Source organism: Sus scrofa, chromosome 10, assembly GCF_000003025.6.
Source record: "Sus scrofa isolate TJ Tabasco breed Duroc chromosome 10, Sscrofa11.1, whole genome shotgun sequence".
NCBI classification, from domain to species: Eukaryota; Metazoa; Chordata; class Mammalia; order Artiodactyla; family Suidae; genus Sus; species Sus scrofa.
In genome coordinates this window covers 49,556,417-49,582,137 of record NC_010452.4, presented here as the reverse complement: position 1 = coordinate 49,582,137, position 25,721 = coordinate 49,556,417, and the positions used below count along the sequence as shown (strand labels likewise).

At 39.9% G+C, this 25,721-nt stretch overlaps 1 protein-coding gene across 1 annotated transcript in view; it reads left to right on the top strand.

The window, feature by feature from the left end:
- The window catches only part of MYO3A (myosin IIIA), a 231,457-nt gene that overhangs the window by 41,438 nt on the left and 164,298 nt on the right, over window positions 1–25,721 (top strand). The window contains 2 exon segments of the mRNA XM_021064905.1: window positions 22,502–22,558; window positions 22,561–22,577. Coding sequence (XP_020920564.1) covers window positions 22,502–22,558; window positions 22,561–22,577 — 74 coding nt within the window.

The window sequence follows — 25,721 nt, the reverse complement described above, 5'->3', positions numbered from 1 at the left end:
ATTCTGAAGTTTTGACATAAGGGTCTATATATATATGGGATTGTTTTAAGTTGTTGGTCTCTTAATTGAAAGTTCATCTCCAGTGTCCTGCATATGTACCCACCTCTTCTCTTGATTTCTGATTTTGGTGGCATAATTGTGCATGGATGATTTCGTATCTTTACATCTACCTTTACTGGTGAGCCTTGTCATTTGTGGTATTTTTGTTTCCTGTTGCTGCCTTTTCTTTTATGCCTAGAGAAGTTCCTTTAGTATCTGTTGTAAGGCTGGTTTAGTGTTGCAGAATTCTCTTAGCTTTTGCTTACCTGTGAAGCTTTTGATTTCTCTTTCAAATCTGAATGAGAGCCTTGCTGGGTAAAGTAATCTTGGTTGGAGGCTTTCTTTCCTTTCATCATGTTAAGTATATCATGCCATTCCCTCCTGGCCTGCAGAGTTTCTGTTGAAAAATCTACCTATAACCTTATTGGGGTTCCCTTTTATGTTATTTGTTTCTTTTCCCTATCTGTTTTCAAGATTTTCTCTTTGTCTTTAATTTTGGTTAGTTTGATTAATATGTGTCTTGGTGTATTCCTCCTTGGGTTTATTTTATATGGTACTCATTGTGCTTCCTGGATTTGAGTGAGTGGTTCCTTTCCATGTTAGGAAAGTTTTTGGCTATTATCTCTTGGAATATATTTTCTGTCCCCTTCTCTCTCTCTTCTCCTTCTGGCACCCCTATAATATGGATGTTGGTGCCTTTAACATTGTCCCAGAGTTCTCTGAGACTCTCTTCATTCCTTTTCAGTCTTTTTTCTCTTTTCTGTTCCACATCCGTAATTTCCACTAATCTGTCCTCCACCTCACTTATTCGTTCTTCTGCCTCCTGTATTCTGCTGTTAGCTGCTTCTAGTGAATTTTTTATTTCAGTTATTGTATTTTGCATCTCTTCTTGTTTAAGTTTTATATCTTGTATCTCTTTGGTCAGTGTTTCCTATAAGTTATCCATCTTTGCCTCCAGTTTATTTCCAATGTCTTGCATCATCTTTAGCATCAACAGTCTAAAGCCTTTTTCCTGGAGGCTGAGAGTCTCCTGATCACTTAGATGATTTTTCTGGGTTTTTTCCTTTCTCCTTCATCTGAGTTATAGTTCTCTGTTTTTTCATTTTTATAGGTTTTTGGTGTGGTGACCTTTTTACAGATAATAGAGTTGTAGTCTCTCTTTCTTCTGGTGTCTGCCCCCCTTGTGGCTGAAGTCAGTATGGGGGCTTGCTCTAGGCTTCCTGATGGGAGGGAATGATACATGCCCACTGGTAGGTGGAGCCGGTTCTATCCCTTTGGTGGGTGGGGCTTTGTCTCTGGATGGGATTAGAGGTGGCTGTGTGCCTGGGTGTCTTTAAGCAGCCTGTTTACTGATGGGTGGGGCTGTGATCCCACCTGGATTGTTGTTTGCCCTGGGGCTTCTCAGCACTGATGGGTGGGGCCAGATTTTCCCAAAATGGCCACCTCCAGAGACAGGCAAGCTGCTGAATATTCCCGAGAGCTTTGCTTCCAATGTCCTTCCCCCACAACAAGCCACATTCACCCCTGCTTTCTCAGGAGGTCCTCCAGGAACTGCAGTCAGGTTTGACCCAGATTCCTATAGAGACTTTGCTTTGCCCTCGAACCCAGTGCATGTGAAAGTCCGTGTACACCTTTCACGAACGGGGGTCTCTGTTTCCCCCAGTCTCATGGAGCTCCTGTGCACAAGCCCCACTGGCCTTCAATGCCAGCTGCGCCAGGGGCTCTTTCTCCCAGTGCCAGATCCCCACATGTGGGAGTTTGATGTGTGGCTCAGAATTCTCACTCCTGTAGATGAGTCTCTGTGAACCTGTTAGTTTCCAGTCTTTGGGGCTTCCCCCCCGGGAGGTATGGGGTTGCTTATATCACATAATTGCCCCTCCTACCTCTTGATGTGGCCTCCTCTTTGTCTTTTGGAGTAGGATATCTTTTTGAAGGTTTCCAGTCCATTTGGTTGGAGATTGCTCAGCCTTTAGTTGTGAATTTTGTTGTTTTTAGGAGAGAAGTTGAGCTCCAGTCCTTCTATTCTGCCATCTTAATCCCATCTCTAAATCAACCAAATTTGGAACCTGCCCCATCTCTGGACCTTTCATCATGTGAGATAGTAAGTTTCCACATTGACCAAGCCAATTTAGAGCATCTGTGTCAGATAGTTCTGCTCTTCCTCTGGACAGTTATTTTCCAGTTGTGACAGTGTTATCCCTCTTCTTCTCATTGGATCCCCACTAACCCACTACACCTGGGAGAACAGGTGACGTTATTCTAGGACATCTCAGTATCCTGGTCATTTTCTCTTTCTTGCACTTAGACTGGGTAAGGTGTCTCTTCTTGTGCTCTGTATCCTGTATATTTCTCCATTTTGTGTTTATCACATAGGATTTTAAGAAGTTGTTTGGTCTTTAGATAAAGATACTTAGCTAGACAGGGTCATTAAGAGTTGAGACTATTTCATCTTCTATTTTGTAGACCTAATGCTTTGGTAATAGTAGTTCAATGGGTATTAGTTGAATGACTGAGTGCATCTTCCTTCAATTTGCATTTTGGAAAATGAAGCTTAGGGAAGATAATCGATTAACTTTAGAAATGAATTGTGTTTTTTTTTTCTTTTTTCTTTTTTGGCTGAACCTGCAGTATATGAAAGTTCCCAAGCCAGAGGTTGAGCCACAGCCACTGTAGAAGCAATGCTGAGTAATTATGTTGTGAGCCACACAGGAAGTCCATGAATTGTTTAATATCTAAGTATGTAGCTGTCTAGTGATCTGGCTTAACCCAGGAATGAAATTCAGAGCATCTAGGACAGGAATAGCTAAACACCGTATCTTTTTTTTTTTCTTTTTTAATGATTTTTATTTTTTCCATTATAGTTGGTTTACAGTGTTCTGTCATTTTCTACTCTACAGCAAAGTGACCCAGTCACACATACATATACATTCTTTTTCTCACATTTTCCTCCATCATGGTCCATCATAAGTGACTAGATACAGTTCCCTGTGCTATACAGCAGGATCGCATTGCTTATCCATTCCGAAGGTCGTAGTGTGCATCTCTTAGCCCCAGACTCCCAGTCCATCCCACTCCGTCCCACTTCCTCCCCCTCCCTCTTGGCAAGCACAAGTCTGTTCTCCAAGTCCATGAGTTTCTTTTCTGTAGAAAGGTTCATTTGTGCCCTATATTAGATTCCAGATACATGATATCATATGGCATTTGTCTTTCTCTTTCTGACTCACCTCACTTAGTATGAGAGTCTAAAGTTCCATCTATGTTGCTGCAAATGGCATTATGTCATTCTTTTTTATGGCTGAGTAGTATTCCATTGTGTATATACACTACATCTTCTTAATCCATTCATCTGTCGATGGACATTTAGGTTGTTTCCATGTCTTGGCTACTGTGAATAGTGCTGCAGTGAACATACAGGTGCATCTATCATTTTCAAGGAAAGTTTTGTCCAGATATATGCCCAAGAGTGGGATTGCTAGATCAGAATGTAGTTCTATATTTAGTTTTCTGAGGTACTTCCATACTGCTTTCCATAGTGGTTGTACCAATTTACATTCCCACCAATAGTATAAAAGGGTTCCCTTTTCTCCACACCTTCTCCAACATTTGTTATTTGTGGACTTTTAATGATGGCCATTCTACTATAAGGTGGTACCTCATAGTAGTTTTGATTTGCATTTCTCTAATAATTAGTGATGTTGAGCATTTCTTCATGTATCTATTGGCCATCTGGTTCATCTTCTTTGGAGAAACGTCTATTCAGATCTTTTGCCCATTTTTCAATTAGGCTGTTGGTTTTATGGCTGTTGAGTTGTATAAGTTGTTTGTATATTTTAGAGAGTAAGCCCTTGTCAGTTGCATCATTTGCAAATATTTTCTCCCATTCCATAGGTTGTCTTTCTGGGTTTTATTTATTTATTTATTTATTTTTTATGGTTTCCTTTTCTGTGCAAAAGCTTGTCAGTTTGATTAGGTCCCAATGGTTTATTTTTGCTTTTATTTCTGTTGCCTTGGGAGACTGACCTAAGAAAACATTTGTATGGCGGATGAATAGCATATGTCTCAAACGACCACACATGTACTTTTTGTTTTTTTGTTTCTCAGCTGAGCATTTGAAAACTACAGAGCAGCAATGAGCTTGACATTGAATACCTGATTAATAACTGGATGCAGCTAGTATGTGTTACTGGTTGACACTGTGTTTTTGAACAGTATGGCCAGGTTAGGATACTAATAAGAACTTGTACCTGAAATTTTTTTAAAAAAAAGCAGCAACAAAATACTTTTTACTGCTCCATGAAGACAGTGAATTATTGTCTTCAGATCATAATTCTGGCTCCACTCTGGACTCATATACTTAACTTGAGATCTCATAAATCCCTTGCTCTTAAAAATGGCTGCAATACATATAGCCCAGATGAAAATTGTGTAAACAAGTATAAGTAAACATATTCTTCATTCATGACAGAAAAACTTGGTAAACCAATAGTCTAGAAATGCAACTTCCTGGGACACCCTCCAAAGTAATCCAGAATAAAAATATACACCTAAGTAATAAATAAAGTAGCTTTTATAGTGCTGTCTTTAGAAAGTAGTCATAAGTTGGAAAGCTGACAAAATGAGAATTTTGGTTTTACATTAATTGAATTAAATACTCTGCTTTTAGCAACAATTAGAAAAGAGGGCCAGTTGCCTATTAAATGTGTTCCTAGCGTCTAATACTAAAATGCTATTATTCGCATATAAAAAGATGCTATATATCTATTTTCCAAGGTAAGAAGACATGGAGTCACTCACCTAAGGTGGTTTAAGGTGTCCATATTAATTAAAACTGGAGGATGGCCATGCATGCCTAGTAAAACTTCTCAAGGGCAGAAGAAATAAGATGTGCTAAGCCACAAATGGCAGAATCAAACTGAAAATCAGTGTCCTTATTTTATGTTTAAATCAGATTTTCAGAGAAGGCCACAGCTGGGAGTCCCAGGTTTTAGAATACATTTCAGTTTAAATTTCTCACCTCATAAAATATATGGTAAGCTCATTATTGGATGTTGAAGCTATCTCCTTGGACAGCTGCCAGTCTTCAAAATGTCCAAAATGGGATTCCACCACCTCATCCATCCCCGCAAATCTGCTTCATATCATGAATTTGTTGTCTTAGAAAAAGTCTTCATTATCTATTTTGTTGCTTTGTTTCAAACCAGGAACCTTAGGCTCATCCTTGAGCCTTCCTTGAACTTCACCTCCCACTTCGACACCTAGTCATAAGACTCTGTCTCTGTTGTAAATCCCCAAACTCCAAATGTAAATCACTCCTCCTCCCTGGTCCTTGCCATCATCTCTTACCTGGGCTCCCACAGCCATACTTTACTGAACCCCCTGCATCCAGCCTCATACTCTTCCTTCCAGACCATTCTCCACCCCACAGCCAGAAAGCTCATCTGATCCTGCCACTCTCCTGCTCAATATTCTGTTGAGTGGTTTCCTGTAGCCCTTGGGGAGGGCTGTGCCTTGTGATCCTCTCTGCTAGCCCAGAGACAGCACTTCATGAGAAGCACTTTTCTTCTGCCCTTTGGTGCTCATCAGCAACCCTTCCTTCCTGTTATCTACGAGCCCGGTCAACTTCTTTGAGTCCCTTAAATGTGCTGCCCTCTTTCTCAGTCAGGGAGGAAGTACTTCAGAACTGATTGACAGGCTTTTTTCTCTTGCTTCTCCAAAAACATGATCTTCATCCCAGACTCCCAGATGCATCTCTATCTGCAGGGAGGTAAAGTTTTATTCTAGAAAGATGCAAGAAAATGACTGAGATAATATAAAACAATAGGAATGTGTAGCAAGACCCTGGTTATCTATTGATAAAGGTCTGTCTAAATTGTTGATCTTCTCTTCAGCATATGAAGAGAGAGATTTCAGGGCTATAGCATAGGGTTTCACGTAAGAGAGAGCAGAAGTGGGGGACCCTTTTGCATTCTTGGGTATTATGGAAAGGTGAAACAGGTAAAGAGGCAGGACAGAGAGATGAGCTTTTCAAAAGTAAAGGTGACCAGGGCAGAAAGGAACCCTCGCCCTCACTCTTTCCACCACTATCATTCCACGTTCCAGGGGAAGCCACTGCAGTCTGCCACCGTCCAGACTGGGGTGAGCCACTCCATCTGACCCGGAGGTGTGAGTGGTCAGGTGGAGCAAGCACTCCAGCTGAGCTTCCCCATCTTTACCCAAAAGTAACTGCAAATCTGGCTGAGGAGTTTCTAGAGGGGTGTGCTCAGGATGGGTGGTGAGGCACAGAGCAGGTCATCTGAGCCAGTCTGAACCCAGCCTGAGGAGCCGTAGCCAGACCTCAGAATGTTCTCAGCCCCTGCTGAAGCCAGTCTGAGCCTGCATCTACTGGGACGATCTACAGGAAGCTCTGCTGCATAACAGGCCACAAGCTTGCCAGATGCTGACACTGGGCACCAGAGGCCAGGGGGTGGAGGGGGTGGCGGGGGCGGGGTGGTGGGAGAGTAGTGCTAGCAGGTGGGCAGACAAAGGCACAGGGCCCTAGAGACCAGAGATCCACCCATCCCAACACCCTCGCTCTTCTCCCTGCCACACGGTCTTTTTTTTTTTTTTTTTTTTTTTTGTCTTTTTGCTATTTCTTGGGCCGCTCCCACGGCATATGGAGGTTCCCAGGCTAGGGGTCTAATCGGAGCTGTAGCCGCCAGCCTATGCCAGAGCCACAGCAACGCAGGATCCGAGCCGCATCTGCAACCTACACCACAGCTCACGGCAATGCCGGATTGTTAACCCACTGAGCAAGGGCAGGGATCGAACCCACAACCTCATGGTTCCTAGTCGGATTCGTTAACTACTGCACCACGACGGGAACTCCATGCCACACTGTCTTATTAGCCGGCCTCATCCTGTACAGACAGTACTATCTTCAGGAGAGAAGGAGGGGAGCCATCTGAGAGGGGAAGCAAGCACTTCATCCAAGGATTGAATGCTGTCTGTAAGGACTTATGGTTATGGATCTAAGCTTTACTTTCCCCAGCCAGTATAGGGGTGTACGGAGTGGCCATGAGAGTTAGAGGCAAAATAAAGAAATGACAGTTTCTCTGGGTATCTAAGTATAGTGTCATTGAATTTTGTGACCAGTTACAAACATGATGCTTTCCCTGTATGGAAGCCGCCCCTCCCCCTGCACCCAGCTGACTGCTGTCTGCCTGGCTGAGGACCTCCCCAACACTCTATCCTGTCTTTAGCCAACCAGTTGCCACTGGTGACTGGAATCATGTGTTTAGTATGACTGACTTCCTTGCTAAGCTATGAGCTTCATGATGGCAGAGTCTCTGGCCTATCACTCTGTCCCTAGAACCAAGCATGGGATTGGCACATTGAAAGTGCTCAATGAATACTCTCAAATGAGTGAGTGAATGAGACATGATTTTCCATACAGTCATGTGACCATGAGAAGGTCATTTAAAATCTGCAGGGACATCAAATATGAAAACAGGCACTCTCAGAGTTCCCTGGTGGCTCAGTGCCCCACCCATGCCCCCCCAAAAAGATTAGCCCTTTGCTAGAGTCAATTGGGTCTTAACTTTCAATACCAAGCTGTTTAATTGCACTAAAAGTAAGGTTTAGTTTGCTAATACTAGTTATGAATGCAGCTTTTAGAAAATCTTTTGTTTTCTTGATAAGTGGGCTCAGCTTTTCCAGAAAACCACCAGCCACCTCAGAAAATAAAAAGACAAGTGAGCCTGCAGATGTTATTAATGAAATACATTAGCAGTCACTGGTGTATGATCAATCAATAAATAATATGACCTCCCAGGAGATAAACCCCTTTAGGCAAGTCAACTAATGTCTGAAAAAGCAGTTCTTATTTGCAATAGGAAATAAAAGAGAGGCTGAATTTAAAGGGCAGTTCTCAGTTCTCAGTATATACAGATTTCTCTCTGGGGATCTTCGTTTCTAATAGAATAGTTAACACTGCAATGCAAAAGTACAGAATGTACTTCTTGTGATTTATTTAGACATCGTTCTTATGACAGAATATTTTATGGCTTTAAATCTCTTATTACCCACATGCCCAATTTTAGACTAAATCCCCAATGAGCAATGTAGGTCAAAGAGAAGTTGTGATTTATTTATTAATAACCCTTTTTTGTATCATCAAGTGAGGCAGGTACACTGAAACTTAAAAACTGTGACCTACCCTTCATTCCTCTCTTTCCTCCAGAATAATTCAAAACAAAAGCCATGGGGGCGGGGGGGGGGGACTGATTAAGCACAGGAGTTGGAGGGAGGGGTGCAGCTCAGCATAAGGTTTGGGCCTGAAGGGGGGTAAGGAGGGTGTCCCTGCTGGGAGGGTGGTGGCCGTGTGGCTCATCTTGGGATACTGAGTCCCGAGGAAGGAACAGAGAGAGCATTTGTGTAGGGGAATGGTGGTGACCCCAGTCAGAGCCTGAGCTAGATAAGAAGGGCATCTGCATAGGGGTCAAGGGGAGACAATGATTAGTTACATAAAGAGGGCTTAATATCATCAGGAAATATAATGAGGGCAATGGGAACCAGGTTTCTTACCACTGGAGATGAGAATTACAAAGAGAAAAAACATTGTAAGGAAAGGGGAAAAACCAAGCCCAATGATGTTGGATTGAAACTGGAGGTATCAGTGTGAGCTCATGGTTTTCAATACATAGAGAGCAATATAAAAATAAGCATAATGTTACATGTATGTAGGGTGCAGGGGGGTGTGTGTAGGTGTGTGTGTACACCTGTGTACAGGTTATCTAGCTATTTCCCCTAAAAGGACTTGCAAGCCTGATGCCCTAAGAGCAAGCACATCAAGAACCTAACTCTTAGTTTTTAGGAGTTTCCCTGGTGGCTCAGAAGGTTAAGGATCCAGTGTTGTCACAGCTATGGCATGGGTTTGATCCCTGGCCCTGGAACTGCCGAATGCTGTGGGTGAGGCCATTAAAAAGAAAAAGAAAAAAAAAAAGAACCTGGCTCTTAGTTCTTAAATATAATTTTTAACTAATAAGAAGCAAGGATTCTTGGAGAAAGGCTTATTTTTAAGGCTGTTCAATATGAGCCTGGAACTTAATGTGCCAAAAAGTAAGGAAATGCTCAAAGAATGATGGAGACAATGTTGAAAGGACACACAAGACAAACCAAAGCAATTCTCACTGACCAAATCTGGGACAACTTGCAAATCAAAATGATAATGATGGTAACAACGGCATCCATTGAACAAAGGAGAAATCCATTAATTCACACTTGCATACTTACACACATAAATAAATGAATGGAAAAATGCAAAAACTTTTCTTTACACGAGAATGCCAACTAATGAATGTAGAAGGAATAATGAAATTTTAAAAATTATCCTTTGGCAACCATCATAGTAATCATCAATTCATCCAAAAACTTCAATGGATACTAAATAGTGGGTTAAGTTTTGATTAGAAAGATATTTATACAGTCTAAAAATACCTCTCTCTAAAATACTTTAAAATTGCAAAAGAAAAGGAGAAACTTTCTAGGCGAGGAGCCTGGCAGACACAGACTTACTCATGTGAACAAAGTGAATACGTCTAGTGATGAGACAGATGGAAGTCATGTACCTTCTGAAAGGATGCAATGAAAAGATGCTATTTGATGCTATTCCTGCCAAAAATACAATCAGGAGGGACTCTCTGACAAATCCAAGTTCAGGATTGTTTGGATATCCAAATATCTGGCCTGAAATCTTAAAAAGTATCAAGGTTGTGACATTCAAGGAAAGATGAAGGCATTCCTCCCAGTTGAAGGAGACCATCACAGCACCTGATCCTGGATTGGATCCTTTTGTTGTGAGGGCACCTTGGGATAATTGATGCAATTTGGATGGAGTCTGTAGACTAGATGGTAGAAATGGATCAGTGTTCAATTTCCCGATTTATTGGTTGAATAGTGTATACATAGGGGATGTCCTCATTTGTAGTAACCATGCATTAAAGTAAGTGGGGGTGAAAGGGCATCAGGTAGCCCACTTACATGGTTTGCATCCTTAAATGGTTCAGGAAAGAAAATTATTATTTCTCTTAACAGCTTTTCTCTAAAGTTGAAATTATGTCAAAAAATTTTTAAGCTCTGGAGTAGAGTTGGAGACTTAGCACAGATGTCTAAAGGTGTGTATGTCTATGTCTAAAGCTTATACATACAGGTATTTGGTAATAGGATGTTATGAATCTTGAAAATTTGAGAGCTAGTGCTTTATATAATGAAATGATATGTTGGGAAAAAAAACTAGAGGGAAGCAACATTTTTAAAAATTGGCAGAACTTGAGAATTTTCATACCTATACCAAAAAATTAATATTTCCTCCTCTAGAATTTATTTTTGTACTTTGGGGAGGTTACCTTTACTTTATTTGAAAGGAAAGACATTCATAAATTATTTCATTTTGTAAAGAGCAGAAACCATGAATAAGTGGACTCTTCTAGACTTTTGTGATTCCAGCTGAATCTGTGGGCTCATGTGTTCCAAACTGAACATTTTCTGAAGTTGAACTAAACTCTTTAGCATTACAGAAAGGGTTGTATGTTTTGGTCAAGGATCTTTTAGTTCTAAGGACAAAAACCCCGCACTAGCTCCAAAGAGGAGTAAAACACGAAAGGCACTCTTAGATAAGAACAGGAGTAAGGAGGATGGAAGGGACAGAAGAATGGAAGGCAAGAACCAGAACTGCTTGGTGCCTCCTCCTCTCTCGCTGGAGACACCAAATATCTCCTCTCTGCTTCTCTTTGAGTGTCTATAGACCAGCCTCTGCAGTTTATGTTTTCTTTTTCTTTTTTTTTTTTTTTTGGTCTTTTTTTTAAGGTCATGCCAGTGGCATATGAAAGTTCATACGCTAGGGGTCTAATCAGAGCTACAGCTGTTGGCCACAACCACAGCACCCCCAGATCCAAGCCACATCTGAGACCTAACACAGCAGCTCATGGCAACACCAGGTCCTTAATGCATTGAGTGAGCCCAGGGATTGAACCTGTGTCCTCATGTATACTAGTCGGGTTCACTACTGCTGAGCCATGACACGAAATCCCAGCTTCTGGAGCTTCTATGTTGCCCAACAAGACTTCTCAAAAATAGCAGCCTCAACCTTCCCAGTCTGTATGACCCTATGAGTCTAGTGCCAACAGCTAACTGATCCACACTTTTAACACCCTAAATCCAAAGGAATCTGGAGGGGGAGAAAGTGTTCAGTTGGGCAGGCTGAATCAGATATTCCTTTGATCCACTCAACCGTGATCAGGGAATGGGCTGATATGGTATAAGCAAGTCACTTGGGCCTTCCCCTTCTGCAAGTAACTGTAAATAAAGATTTTTTTTAAAAAAGGAGGGGTATGGAAAGGGAGAAACAAAATAAATTTCTAAATATCCTAGAGAGCATTTTTTTCTTGTTGGTGGGCACTGCCCTGTATTCTAAGAGATATTCAGAATTTTAGTTTTTAATTGTTGAAGTTAAATTACATAAAGTCTGTGTCCAGTCTCTTGGGTTAGAATATGATGGAAGAGGGTATGAAAAAAAGAATGTGTATATATCTGTATGACTGTGTCACTTTGGCATACAGCAGAAATTGAAGGAACATTGTAAATCAACTCTAATTTTAAAAATAAATTACATAAAGTGCATCAAAAATCTATTATGAAGTTCAGAATGGATTTCAGACATTTTAAAAGAGTTTTTGTTAGCAACAGGCCAAAGAAAACTTTATATCTAGAGATTTACCTAACACAAAAAGTAATTACCTCAGTGGAACTTAGAAATTTTAATAAAAGTAACCAATTCTGCCTTTCCAGAATGTGATTGCTTTAGAAGAACCAAAGAGGACTTTCATTCTATTTTTTTAAGGATCACCTCTTCACCGTCTCAGTTTTTTTCTTATTGTAAACAAAATGTTTCAGATTAGCACTAAGTAATCTTAGTTTGCTGACCTAAAGTTTTAGTTCCTGAAGAGCTTCAAACAAGTAGAGGAATTTTATGCTGGGGCAGGAGGCAGGACAATGGGAGACGTCCATGGGGGGAAAAAAAAAATAAGACGAAAAAGCAGTGTACCATAAATGAGTTTCATTTATACTTAACTTTCCATAACCAAGATCCAGTGCTATACATGTATACACACGTACAAACTCATGCAGAATCAGATGACACAGATGGCCAGCACAAGTGCACAGTTCATATATTTAAATCAAAGAGAGCCCAGCAAACAGTGTCCTCTTGATCTACACTGTCCCCATTACAAAGTATGGGCTGAGTATTAAAGAAGGGAAAGATCTAGTGCCAGGTGGATTGGAGAGGTGACAGGTTTTCAAGGGAGATCGCATTAGGATTGACAGGAGTGATGGTTGCATAAAATCAGCTCCCTGTGTTGCCTTATAGATGCACTGAATGTTAAGGCTGGAGACAACCTTGAATGTCCTCTGGTATATTGAGTCCAGAAATGTCAGAAGATTCTTGCTATTCTTTAGATGCAAATTGTTCTCTGACTGTGAATTTCCTGATGAGAAAGTATAAAGCTTTCATGAAACTCACTAAGTAGTTGTGACCCAAGAGTAATAAAGGATCATTGATTTATTTCAATCTCCTAAATTAACAATGGGAAAATGAAAGCCTGAGCCCACTCTGAGATGGACCTGAGCTACAGCTCCATTGCTCATTTGACCTCTGATAAGTCCCTACTCTGGTGGAACACAGTGACATTTGAGGTCTACTGGAATTAGTGTCAGTTCAGATTTAGTGTCCAGTAATCCCAGGAAAGCCTGATTATTTCCTTTTCCCAGTGCACCCTTTCCCCCTGGTTAAGGGCTATGAGCCCCTTTGGGGAATGCTGTGAGAAAGATTAACAGTATAAGTTGTTGGCAGTGAGTTCGAGACCTTCCTCAGGGGGCCAGCTTCCCCTTTGTTCAGGCAGTTCCAGGTCTATAAACTAGCTCAAGTCTCAGAATTGATTGAGGTGGCCATGACAGTCTGTTTTTTGATTCAGGTTAGACTTTTGTTCACCCAACTTAGAACTCTTTTGCTCATACAGATCAAGTAAGAAATGTAGGCTTCCAGTCTTTCTTTTTCAGGAATACCAAGATCAACTGGGCAACACCAAAGGTCTTTGTAACTCAGACTGTTCCGGTTACTGCTTTGACTCTGCTGCCCCTGGGCCCCTGCGGCTGTGATCCTTTATTCCCACTGCATTTAGGTTTTCCAACTCAGGGACAGCAGTTGCCCTTATAGGTTCTAGCCTGCAGAGAGGAATGATAACAGAGCTCTTAAAGCATGAGGGCTGCCCTCAAAAACTTACTTCTTACAGTTGTCCTGAAGGTAGGTCCTCTGTCCTTCTGTGTTGGGTGAGTCAGTCTTAAATGACAAGAACTCTCTTATCATTATAGTCTTCCTAAGCCTTTACATACCTTCCTCAAGAGTAAACCAGTGCAGTTCTGGCATTTCCAGTTTATTTACTTGAGGCCACTTAAAAAAATTTTTTTAATGTTATTTCCCCAATACAGTTTTTTTTCTACTGTACAGCATGGTAGCCCAGTTACACATACATGTATATACAAAGTCCAACATCCATTCATGATAAAAACTCTTACCAAAGTGGTAAGAACATACCTTAACATAATCAAAGCCGTTTATGACAAACCCACAGCAAATATAATCCTCAATGGGGAAAAACTGAAAGCCTTATCACTCAAATCCGGAACAAGACAGGGATGCCCACTCTCACCACTGCTATTCAACATAGTACTGGAAGTCTAGCTGCAGCAATTAGACAAATAAAAGAAATAAAAGGCATCCAAATAGGAAGAGAAGAGGTAAAACTGTCACTGTATGCAGATGACATGATACTATACATAGAAAACCCTAAGGACTCAACCCAAAAACTACTCAAACTGATCAACAAATTGAGCAAAGTAGCTGGATATAAGATTAACATTCAGAAATCAGTCACATTTCTGTATACTAACAATGAAATATTAGAAAAGGAATACAAAAACACAATACCTTTTAAAATTGCACCTCAAAAATCAAATACCTGGGAATACACCTGACCAAGGAGGTAAAGGACTTATGTGCTGAGAACTATAAAACATTAATCAAGGAAATTAAAGAATATATAAAGAAATGGAAAGATATTCCATGCTCCTGGGTTGGAAAAATTAATATTGTAAAAATGGCCATACTACCCAAAGCAATCTACAGATTCAATGCAATCCCTATCAAATTACCCATGACATTTTTCACAGAACTACAACAAACAATCGAAAAATTTATATGGAACCACAAAAGACCCAGAATTGCCAGAGAAATCCTGAGGAACAAAAACCAAGCAAGAGGCGTAATTCTCCCAGACTTCAGGCAATATCACAAAGCCACAGTCATCAAGACAGTGTGGTACTGGTGCCAAAACAGACATACAGACCAATGGAACAGAATAGAGAATCCAGAAATAAACCCACTTATAGTCAATTAATCTTTGGCAAGGGAGGCAAGAACATAAAATGGGAAAAAGACAGTCTTTTTAGTAACTATTGCTGGGAAACCTGGACAGCTGCATGCAAATTAATGAAACTAGAACACACCCTCACACCATGCATGAACGTCAACTCAAAGTGGCTGAAAGACTTAAATATAACACAAGACACCGTCAAACTCCTGGAAGAGAACATAGGCAAAACATTCTCTGACATCAACCCTATGAATGTTTTCTCAGGTCAGTCTCCCAAAGAAACAGAAATAAGAGCAAAACCAAACCAATGGGACCTAATCAAACTGACAAGCTTTTGCACAGCAAAGGAAACCAAAAGAAAACAAAAAGACAGCTTGCAGAATGGGAGAAAATAGTTTCAAATGAAGCAACTGACAAGGGCTTAATCTCTAGAATATATAAACAACTTATACAACTCAACAGCAAAAAAGCCAACGATCCAATTGAAAAATGGGCAAAAGACCTAAATAGATATTTCTCCAAGGAAGATATACAGATGGCCAACAAGCGCATGAAACAATGCTCAACATCCCTGATTATTAGAGAAATGCAAATCAGAACTACCATGAGATACCACCTCACACCAGTCAGAATGGCCATCATCAGTAAGTCCACAAATAACAACTGCTGGCAGGGGTGTGGAGAAAAGGGAACCCTCCTGCACTGTTGGTGGAAATGTAAGCTGATACAACCACTGTGGAAAACAGTATGGAGATACATTAGAATACTAAATATAGAACTACCATGTGACCCAACAATTCCACTCTTGGGCATCTATCCAGACAAAACTCTCCTTAAAAGAGATACATGCACCTACATGTTCATTGCAGCACTATTCACAATAGCCAAGACATGGAAACAACCCAAATGTCCATCAATAGATGATTGGATTAGGAAGATGTGTTATATATACACAATGGAATACTACTCAGCCATAAAAAAGAATGACAATGCCATTTACAGCAACATGGGTGGAACTAGAGACTCTCATCCTGAGTGAGGTAAGTCAGAAAGAGAAAGGCAAATACCATATGATATCACTTCTATCTGGAATCTAGTATATGGCACAAGTGAACCTTTCCACAGAAAAGATTATGGACTTGGAGAAAAGACTTGTGGTTGCCAAGGGGGATGGGGAGGGAGTGGGGTGGTTATGGAGCTTGGGGTTAATGGATGCAAACTATTGCCTTTGGAATAGATTAGCAATGAGATCCTGCTGTGTTGTGCTGAGAACTATGTCTAGTCACTTATGACGGATCATGATAATGGGAGGCCACTTTTTGATCCATGTCTGAGCCAGTCAACCAGACAAACTGTTAGATGCAATGTCAGAAGCAAAGTGTCTGCTTAGTAGGCTCAAATCAGTAACTAGCCGTTTTCGGGTTTATACTCCTTCAGCGATCATCCCACACCCTTATTATCCATTCCCACACATATTCTATGAATTTCCTTCTGTTTAAATTTGAAAATTCAAGTAGTCCTTTGTACCTTTGTACCTCACCTTTAGGGTTCTGCTGGGATGTGAGTCTGATACAGGTTTCAAAGCAAAGAAAGGTGGTTAGGTGGGTCCTGAAAGTTATCCATGTCTTGTAAGATAGCTGCATCAGAGGAGGTCCTTACAGTTTCCTTGGGCAAATGCAAGGTTAATCTTGGGCAAATGCAAGGTTAATCTCTTCAGATGGGGTTAAAGCGGCTACTTCCACTGGTAGAGAAGATTCACCAGAATTTAGGGGTTCAAAGCCTCCAGCTTCCACAGGATTTTCCCATGTATCCACATTCCAGTTTTGGGGATCCATTCCTTCCCAATCAATGCCCTCAGTTTAATGGCAGACACCCTGTGAGATTGAAAATTCATTTCGCATTGTAATTCAACCACTTGCAGGATGATATTCTGGGTTTGGTTTTCAGCAGTTTCAGCACTATAGCTGCAAGAGAGAAAGGGGATCTTTCAGGGCAGACACAGAAGCTTTCAGGTCATTCCTACAGCACCTTGAGCTGGTAATTTGAATCCCTGAGCTCATCCTTTTCTTTCCTCACTTTGTCCAACAATATCAGAAGCAACCTTCCAATCTCAGTATACTCGTTCGTTTGACAAAACTGTTCAAAGATATCTTATACATAGTCACCCTGAACTGTGCCTCTTGTAAGTGTTTAATTACAAATGATCAATGGTGATGTTTTGTGTATTGCTGTTGCCACGCCATGCCATGAGCTATTAGTTCTCTCTTTACTCCTGGAAATAAAGCTATTAATGTCTTTTAACCAAATCAAATTTCAGAATCAATTTTAGAAACCCCAGAACCAATTCAGAAAACTCATCTTTCAGATTCTGCGCCTCTAGATCTGTTCTCAGTACTAAAATCTGTATTAAATTTCTCCAGAGACATAGAAGAAACAGGATGTGCATGTATATATAGGGAGAGGAATTTATTTTAGGAAAATGGCTCATGTGACTATGGAGGCTTAGTGACTCCAAAGTCTGACTGTGGGTTGGCAGGCTGGAGACCCTTGGAAGAGCTGCAGGTTGGGTTCAGAGGCCATCTGCTGGCAGAACTTGTCCAGCGGAGGTCAGTCTTTGTTCTGTTAATGTGTTCCTACTCATTGGATGGAGCCCACTAACATTATGGAGGATAATCTGTTTAACCCAAAGGCCACTGATTTTTTTTTTTTTTTAATAAACCATAGGAATTTTTTTTCTCATAGTTCTGGAGGTGCAAGTCCAAGATCAGGCTCTGCCAGCATGGTCAGGTTCTGGTTCCAGTTCTTCTGGGTCAGACTGCTGGCTTTCCTCAGTGTCCTCACACAGTTCAAGGTCCACTGATTTAAATGTTAATTCAAATGTTAATTCTCACCCCCAAACCACCTTCCCAGAAATATCCAGAAGAACATTCAACCCAATATCTTGGCACGATAGCCCAGTCTTATTGACACAGAAAATCAGTCATTACACTGACTTAATCTCACCCACAGAATGAGGATATTAGGTGATATAATAAATCTTATAGCCTCCTGATTATTGAAAAATTCTATAGTTTTATGATTTTACTTCTAATGCCTGCAGTATTTTGCTTTTAAGAACATCAGAAAACCCATGCTCTTCCCTTTGCCCTCTTGAGATGTCAAGCGCTTTGTCCTATGTTTATAGCAAGTCATGTTCCCTGAAGTCATCTGGTCTATTTGAACCACCTTGGAAACCACATATCTGATATTTCTTCTGACTCCCTAAGACCCTTAGTCCTCTTGACCACAAGTATAAAGTCTGCACATTTATCTCCCTGGAAAAAGGACTTATTCCATAGGGGACAGAGTTGCTGGGCAGCCATCAAACAGCCCAGGAAGCCTTATTGGAAGGAGTTGATATTTTCCCAGTAGTGTAATCAAAGCAGAGTGCTGAAGAATTAACATAATCCCTTAATGTTCCTGTGACTTTGAAAGGATTTTTGCTCTCTCTTATAGCCTGTTGTCTGTTCAACCCTGAGCTCTTGTTGACCTCTTATTTCTTTCAGTATCCTTTCTCTATCCCAACTTTGTGCCTGGAATTTTCCACCTTTGGCATCTTCTCCTTTGAGATGCTTATGTAACTGTTTACTCTGGTGACTTATTCCATTAGTTCCTCTCTGGACAAGATGGTTTTCCTAATCTTCTTTAATGCCTAGGGCTTCTGAACTCATAATTGGGATTCCTGTTGCCTTTTAGAGTAATTTTTGTCAGTCATTTTAATAGAATTTTGCATTTTTCTACCTTCTTAGCTAATTTTCTTCTGAGACTTTATATTAAGTAAAAATGCCACTTGTCCTCAGGAAACTCATTTTTCTATCCAGCTGAAATTTACTAACCTGAAAATGACCACATTAAATGTTATGACCGTTAAGTTGCCTCCTACCTCTGAAAGAGTTGGTTGTGTTGGTAAAATGATCTCGAGGTTTAATGGTCATTGCAGAAGCATTCAACAAACATGATTCGGTGAAGACCTTTTGTCACCCTTTCATCGTTAGGTGTGTGTCCTATTTTTTTTTTTTTTTTTTGCCTTTTTGTCTTTTGTTGTTGTTGTTGTTGTTGTTGCTATTTCTTGGGCCGCTCCCGCGGCATATGGAGGTTCCCAGGCTAGGGGTCCAATCGGAGCTGTAGCCACCGGCCTACGCCAGAGCCACAGCAATGCGGGATCCGAGCCGCGTCTGCAACCTACACCACAGCTCACGGCAACGCCGGATCGTTAACCCACTGAGCAAGGGCAGGGATCGAACCCGCAACCTCATGGTTCCTAGTCGGATTCGTTAACCACTGCGCCACGACGGGAACTCCTGTGTCCTATTTTTAACATGATCATCCTCCAGTATTCTCACACTCAAGGGTTTCTTATTTTACCTACTTACATTTTTCCTTTCTCACTTATCTTGAGACTTTTTCCATCTTCACATTCTGAGCTGATTTTTTTCGTTTCCCTACCACTTACAGGAACCAGGTGTAAACAGTTTTTCTGCCAGATTCCAGAAGACACTACGTATATGAAATTCTGCTAGCATTGTAATTCATTATACTATTTATCATTGTGGTACAGAATTATCAATAACTAATTATGAAATATACATAATAGTTATTTTAATATTCTTTAAAATTACCTTTTTATATGTTTCATAATGTATATATTATACCAGGAATATACAGAAAATAGTCTATATCTAGATCCAGCATGCTTGCTTAGAAGTTTCTCATTCTTTGGGATGTGTAATCCAAGAGTTTGGATGCCAAACATTTGCCTTAGAAAATTCTTGATTTAGGAGTTCCCATCGTGGCGCAGCGGAAACTAATCCATGAGGTTGCGGATTTGATCCCTGACCTCGCTCAGTGGGTTAAGGATCCGGCGTTGCTGTGGCTGTGGTGTAGGCCGGCAGCTGCAGCTCTGATTCAACCCCTAGCCTCCATATGCTGTGGGTGCAGCCCTAAAAAAGACAAATGAAAAAAAAAAAAAAAAGAAAGAAAGAAAACTCTTAATTCACATTAATTTAGAGAAGTGTAATATATCATATTAATATAAAACCTAATGACTGAGGCTTTGTAAACTCACTATTGACCATTACCCTTGTTAATTTGCTCCTTTATGTGAAAATCATCATTTTCTTGTATTAGTCAGGGTTCCTTTATTGTAGGCAGTAGAAACTAAATTTTGACCAACTTTGGCAATGATACTGAAAATAATACTGAGAGGCCTACAAAGTCAAGGGCAGTCGGGCCTCTTAAGAAAAGAGCTGTGGCATCCCTGGACTGCTAGGGCAGCATCACCTGGACTAATCAGCCCTGACAGTGGTGACTCACTCTAGTCACCTCCCTCCCTGAGTGTCTGCACTTCACGTTTCTAAGTAGTCTAAATGGTCTATCTTGGGTCACAGGCTACACCCTAAGAAACTTTTCTCAGCATCTTTCCCTGTATATTTGCTTGTGTAGTGTGGAGGGACAGTCCTTTTCTGCCATCCAGATCTATAAATTCAGACACTAGGACCTGTTTACTGAAAAATGCCAATTCTAGTGACATCATCTTTTCTTTATCTCTAGAAAGAGGAAAAAAAGTATCTCATAGTTAAAAAAAGTATCTCATGATTAGTCTAAAATGTCATTTTCCTGCCAGGAGCAAAACTTTGGATGTTTTACTCACTTGTGGTTTTTTCCTGCCTCTTTTGCACTTCCCTTTTTTTTTTTTTGATGGTGCCTGCAGCATGTGGAAGTTTTCCGAGAAGGGATCAAACCTGTGCCACAGCAGTGACAACACCAAATCTTTAACTGATGGCCACCAGGGAACTCCACCTTTACATTTCTCTTAAATGACATTTGAATTCTTAAAACTACCTTTATGAGGAGTTCCCGTCGTGGCACAGTGGTTAACGAATCCGACTAGGAACCATGAGGTTGCGGGTTCGATCCCTGCCCTTGCTCAGTGGGTTAACGATCCGGCGTTGCCGTGAGCTGTGGTGTAGGTTGCAGGCGAGGCTCGGATCGGATCCCGCGTTGCTGTGGCTCTGGCATAGGCTGGTGGCTACAGCTCCGATTAGACCCCTAACCTGGGAACCTCCATATGCCGCGGGAGCAGCCCAAGAAATGCCAAAAAGACAAAAAAAAAAAAAAAAAAACTACCTTTATGAAATTGGAAGAAAAATGTTCATTGAGGGTCAAATATATTTTTAATTTTTTCATAAATAGATATCCTGAGAATAAATTTTAGTATACTAATAATAACTTTTTAATTTCTTTTAAAATCCATTTATTTCTCCTATTTAAGTAAAAAATTACTGTGCTCTGATACTAGCATAAAATCCAAGCTTAATCATTCCTGCCTTTAAATTAATAGAAAAAGGTTTACATTAATTTTTCTGAAAGGTAAAATACCTGGTGTAGAGATAGAGGTAGAGGATGGATTTTGGAGAAATGCATAGTAAGTGTTTATTCCTTTTCTTCAGATCATCTGTTAGAAAATATTCAAGGGAGAAACTTTAATCAGATTAGATATTGTCCTTTTAATCAAAAAATGATTTAGTAAGGATATTTTTTCTGTCAAATAATAAACTTTTTTTTTTTTTTTTTTTTTTTTTTTGTCTTTTTGCCATTTCTTGGGCTGCTCCCACAACATATGGAGATTTCCAGGCTAGGGGTCGAATCGGAGCTGTAGCCGCCCGCCTACGCCAGAGCCACAGCAACGTGGGATCTGAGCTGCATCTGCCACCTACACCACAGCTCACAGCAACGATGGATCCTTAACCCACTGAGCAAGGCCAGGGATCGAACCCACAACCTCATCATTCCTAGTCGGATTCGTTAACCACTGAACCATGACAGGAACTCCATAATAAACTTTTTTAAAAGCAAAATTTGAAGGCCATATATGAAGATTCCATTGGGACAAGATTAATACATTGGTGGGGGAGGTTCTTGAGGGCCTAAATTAATGTGGAACTAAAACATACCACCAGCCCTCTGCTTAAGTATGTTTCTACTGGTGAAAGGCCCCTTTGGCTGAATATGGCCTTTGAATTTCATGACAAAGGTCAACTATCATCTTGGAGGAATCAAATATATCCAGTTTTAAACCTCAATTAGTGCCTTTGTTCTACACGGATTCTAGGAAAAATGGCCAGAGCCTAAAACAAATGTGACACCCAGGAGGAACTTTTCAAAGCAAGATGTCCGGAAGTTAAAGTCTGTGTTTTGGGGATGATCCATCAAGTCCAGAGCAGGTCAGGGGGAGCAGCACTGTGCAGCCAGAGGAGCAAAGGTGTGAAAAGTGAGGAGAGAGACTGTACTCCCGATTTTTCTTAAGAGTCAGTTATGATCATGTCCAACTAGGTGAAAATCATGGGATGACATGACTGGTTATACCTCTTCATTATAATCCTTCTGTTTGTCCTCTCTCTAAAGAAAAGAACTGAGTCTCTTGATGGTGTTGGTATTTTTAAATAGATGCAGTTCAATGAAAACTTCTGATCAGGTGTGATTTGCCCCCAGTCGATAGATGGGAAATTAATTTTGTTCACCTTCACAAGTCCCCTGCTGTGTGCACACCACCACATAAAACACTTTCAAATCCACTGGTAGGCAGAGGGAAGAGGAAGCAGAGGTAGCCTGCCATTCAAATCACAACTACATGCCAGAATATGCAATGCAGACAAATCATTTAAAACCTAGATGGTCCAAAGATATAGAGGTTAGTATAATCAGGAGCAGATTAAGTGAGGATGGGGGAGACTAAACTTGAAATGGGACTTTAGGCCTGGATAGGTTATTGAGAAATAGAAGATAGGAGGATCCCTGGGTCTCTTGGCTATGCAGACATCCTGAGCTAGGATACTTTAAGATGAAATTCAAGTCCATTGGCAGCTGTAAGGGAACAGAATTTTATGAGTTTGTAAGCAATTGGAATCTCCGTACCTGAGTGATGAATGCCAGAAGTAAGCTTCATCTCTTCCTTCCAGGTGTGTCTGCACAGCTCACCAGCACTTGGCACCGTCGGAATACATCCGTAGGAACACCGTTTGGATGGCTCCTGAGGTCAGATAGAGTTTTGAGGGAGACAAATATAATATTTGATCCTTTCTGAGTTTCCTTTTCATGTGTATTCTATCTCCATATGTGTTTTGGAATGTACTAGAAAAAGAGGTCAGTTGTGTTGTTTTTCTTTTTTTTCTTTTTTTGTCTTTTGTCTCTCTCTCTCTTTTTTTTTTTTTTTTTTTTTTTTTTTTTTTTTTTTGAGGGCTGCACCCACAGCTTGTGGAGGTTCCCAGGCTAGGGATCTAATAAGAGCTATAGCTGCCGGCCTACATCACAGCCACAGCAACGCCAGATCCAAGCCGACGTCTGCGACCTACACCACAGCTCATGGCAACGCCAGATCCTTAACCCACTGAGTGAGGCCAGGGGTTGAACCCACAACCTCATGGTTCCTAGTCAGATTCATTTCCACTGAGCCACGACAGGAACTCCGGTTGTGTTGTTGTTCTGTGAGATACTTGCATGTGTGAGAAGGGACATGAGAGATAACAAATGGGCTGTGAATGAGTATATGAATAAATGAAGGATTAAATGACTGAGTCAGATGAGGTGAAGAGAAGCTACCGTTGAACAACACAGGTTTGAGCTGCAGGTCCACTTATACACTTTTTTTTTCAATAAATATAGTACCTGTATTATCGTTTTTTAGATCTTTTTTTAAATTGATGTATAGTTGATTTACAATGTTGTGTTAGTTTCTGGTGTACCTCAAAGTGATTCATATGTATATTTTTTTCATTATAGGTTATTATAAGATATTGAATGTAGTTCTCTGTGATATACCTTAGTTTTTCATTAAATATACTTTTAATTGCTTAAACTATATTTTTGTTTTTGATATTTAGATTCTGTTTTTAACTTGGATAGAAATAATAAAAACTCCCAGCTTTGTTTAAGATCAGATTCTGGTCTGTTAACCTATGTATTTAATAAGTTCTCATATTGAGTCGCTCTGCTTAGGGCCATGTTCACTTAAGATTCTTTTCACTGTCATCTTTGGAAATGTGTTGAGAAACTGCTGGAATAGTTGAGGAAAAATGTTTTCTAGAGTCACATCTTTTCTCCACAGTCACTGTTAATGCCTTTAATCCTTTTAATTATGTGTATCAGTAAAGAACACTTATGTTTGAAAGCTCTCTCTGCAACCTTTGGGAAAAGCTCTGCTATTTACCTATAACTTTCTAGGGAGTGAAGAGAGGAGAAGGAATTCAAATATTACATTAATATTGCAAAATCTTAGAATTAAATTTGTTTGAGCGTTAAGTCCTGGTGTACTGTTTCTATTTTGATACTAATCCAATTACTACTTAGAAAAAAAAGCTAAAATTTAAAGGTAATGTAAAATATGGAGGAAGGAAAAGTTACATTAAGAAACTTTAAACAATTCCAATGGATTCAAAAACTTTTGAACAGGGAGAACATCTTAGAATAAAAGGTAGAGAGTACAGTCATATAAGCAAAAACAAAATTGAATAGAGATTCTCAAATGAGTGTTTCTTCAGTTTGTTCTGATATATTACTAGTGTTTCAAAAGCTTATGAAAAAATCTTAAAAATGAGAAATTAATAAAATTTAGCTATAATACCAAACATTGTGGGGAGCTCCCATTGTGGCGCAGAGGAAACCAATCTGACTAGTATCCTTGAGGATGTAGGTTTGATCCCTGGCTTCACTCAGTGGGTCGGGGATCCAGCATTGCTATGAGCTGTGGCACAGATGCGGCTCAGATCCCATGTTGTTATGGCTGTGGCATAGGCCAGCAGCTGCAGCTTTGTTTCTCACCTTAGCCCAGGAACTTCTATATGCTGAGGGTGTGGCCCTAAAAAGCAAAAAATACACAAAAAGCAAACTTTGCATCTTAGTCACATATGTTAATAATTAGTGTAATAAATGCTATGATATATAATAACTACATGATTGCAGTTAATAGTTAGCTTATATGTTAATTTTAGTGGCAAAGCCATTTTATTTTATTTATTTACATATTTCAAGTTCACTAGTAAAAGCAATTTTGATTAGTAGATCTTAGAATTAATCTATGCATGAAAGGAACTGTTATGATATATCTAAATTTAATTACCAAAGTAGTAAATGAGTTAATAACTAAAATTGACAGTCATTTTACTGAGAAGTCATTATTTGTTATTAATAAGCCTACAGTAGCACAAACAGTGTTTGAAAGTGCTTTCCTGCTCAGCAAACCAACAGATATTATATAAAAGAGAAAGGGTCACTGCATCTTTTCAAACTTTTTCATGTAAATATGTGTTCAAGATTTTGTGTATGTTGTATTCATGGCTCTGTAATAAGCATTTTCCAACTTGTGAATAGTTGGCACTATTTCAATAAATTCCACTTATCCAGAATTGTTGAAGAATATATTTTGAATAACCAGCTATCTAGTTAATGAAGGTATCACATATATACCAGCTATGTGTTAAATTTCTAAGAATTAGAAAATAAGGTAAACAAATGTAATAGTCTTGATAATTAATGGCATAGAATTATTTTAGTGTTTTAAGATGTCACAGGCAAGCTTGTTCAAGGCAATTATCAATTGAAAAGCAAAATTCTTGATTTGACTTTTTTTTCAATTCAGTTGTAGATCAGAGGTAGCATTTGTTGCTTATATAAAGCCATCCTTCTCAAAGGGGGTGGAGGAAGCAGTGACTATGGTAGTTGACCATGTAACTTACTGTGTAAGCCAGGACACTTTGGAAAATGACTATTTATAATGACTCTAGGAAAGCAAGCATAAACCGGGAATGTCAAGGGCAAATTGGGGCATGGTTCACCCCAGCTATGAGGTTATGATTTTCCTGGAGCACAGGTACGAAGCTGTAAAATAATGAGTTATCCTGAAATAGGAATTTTACGAAGGGGAAAAAAACAAACAAATGTGGTGTGGAAAATACTATTTTCATACTCAGGTAGATAAAGTTATATTATACAATAAAATGGAAAGTTCATATGAATATATTTTAACAGTTTTTTTGAGAGGGAATTCACATACTGTATAATTTACTCGTTTAACATAAAGTTTAATGATTTTTTAGTGTATCTTTGAAGGGTTGTACAACCATCATCACGATCTGATTTCAGAACATTTTTACTCTCCCTGAAGGAAACCCTATACTCATTAAC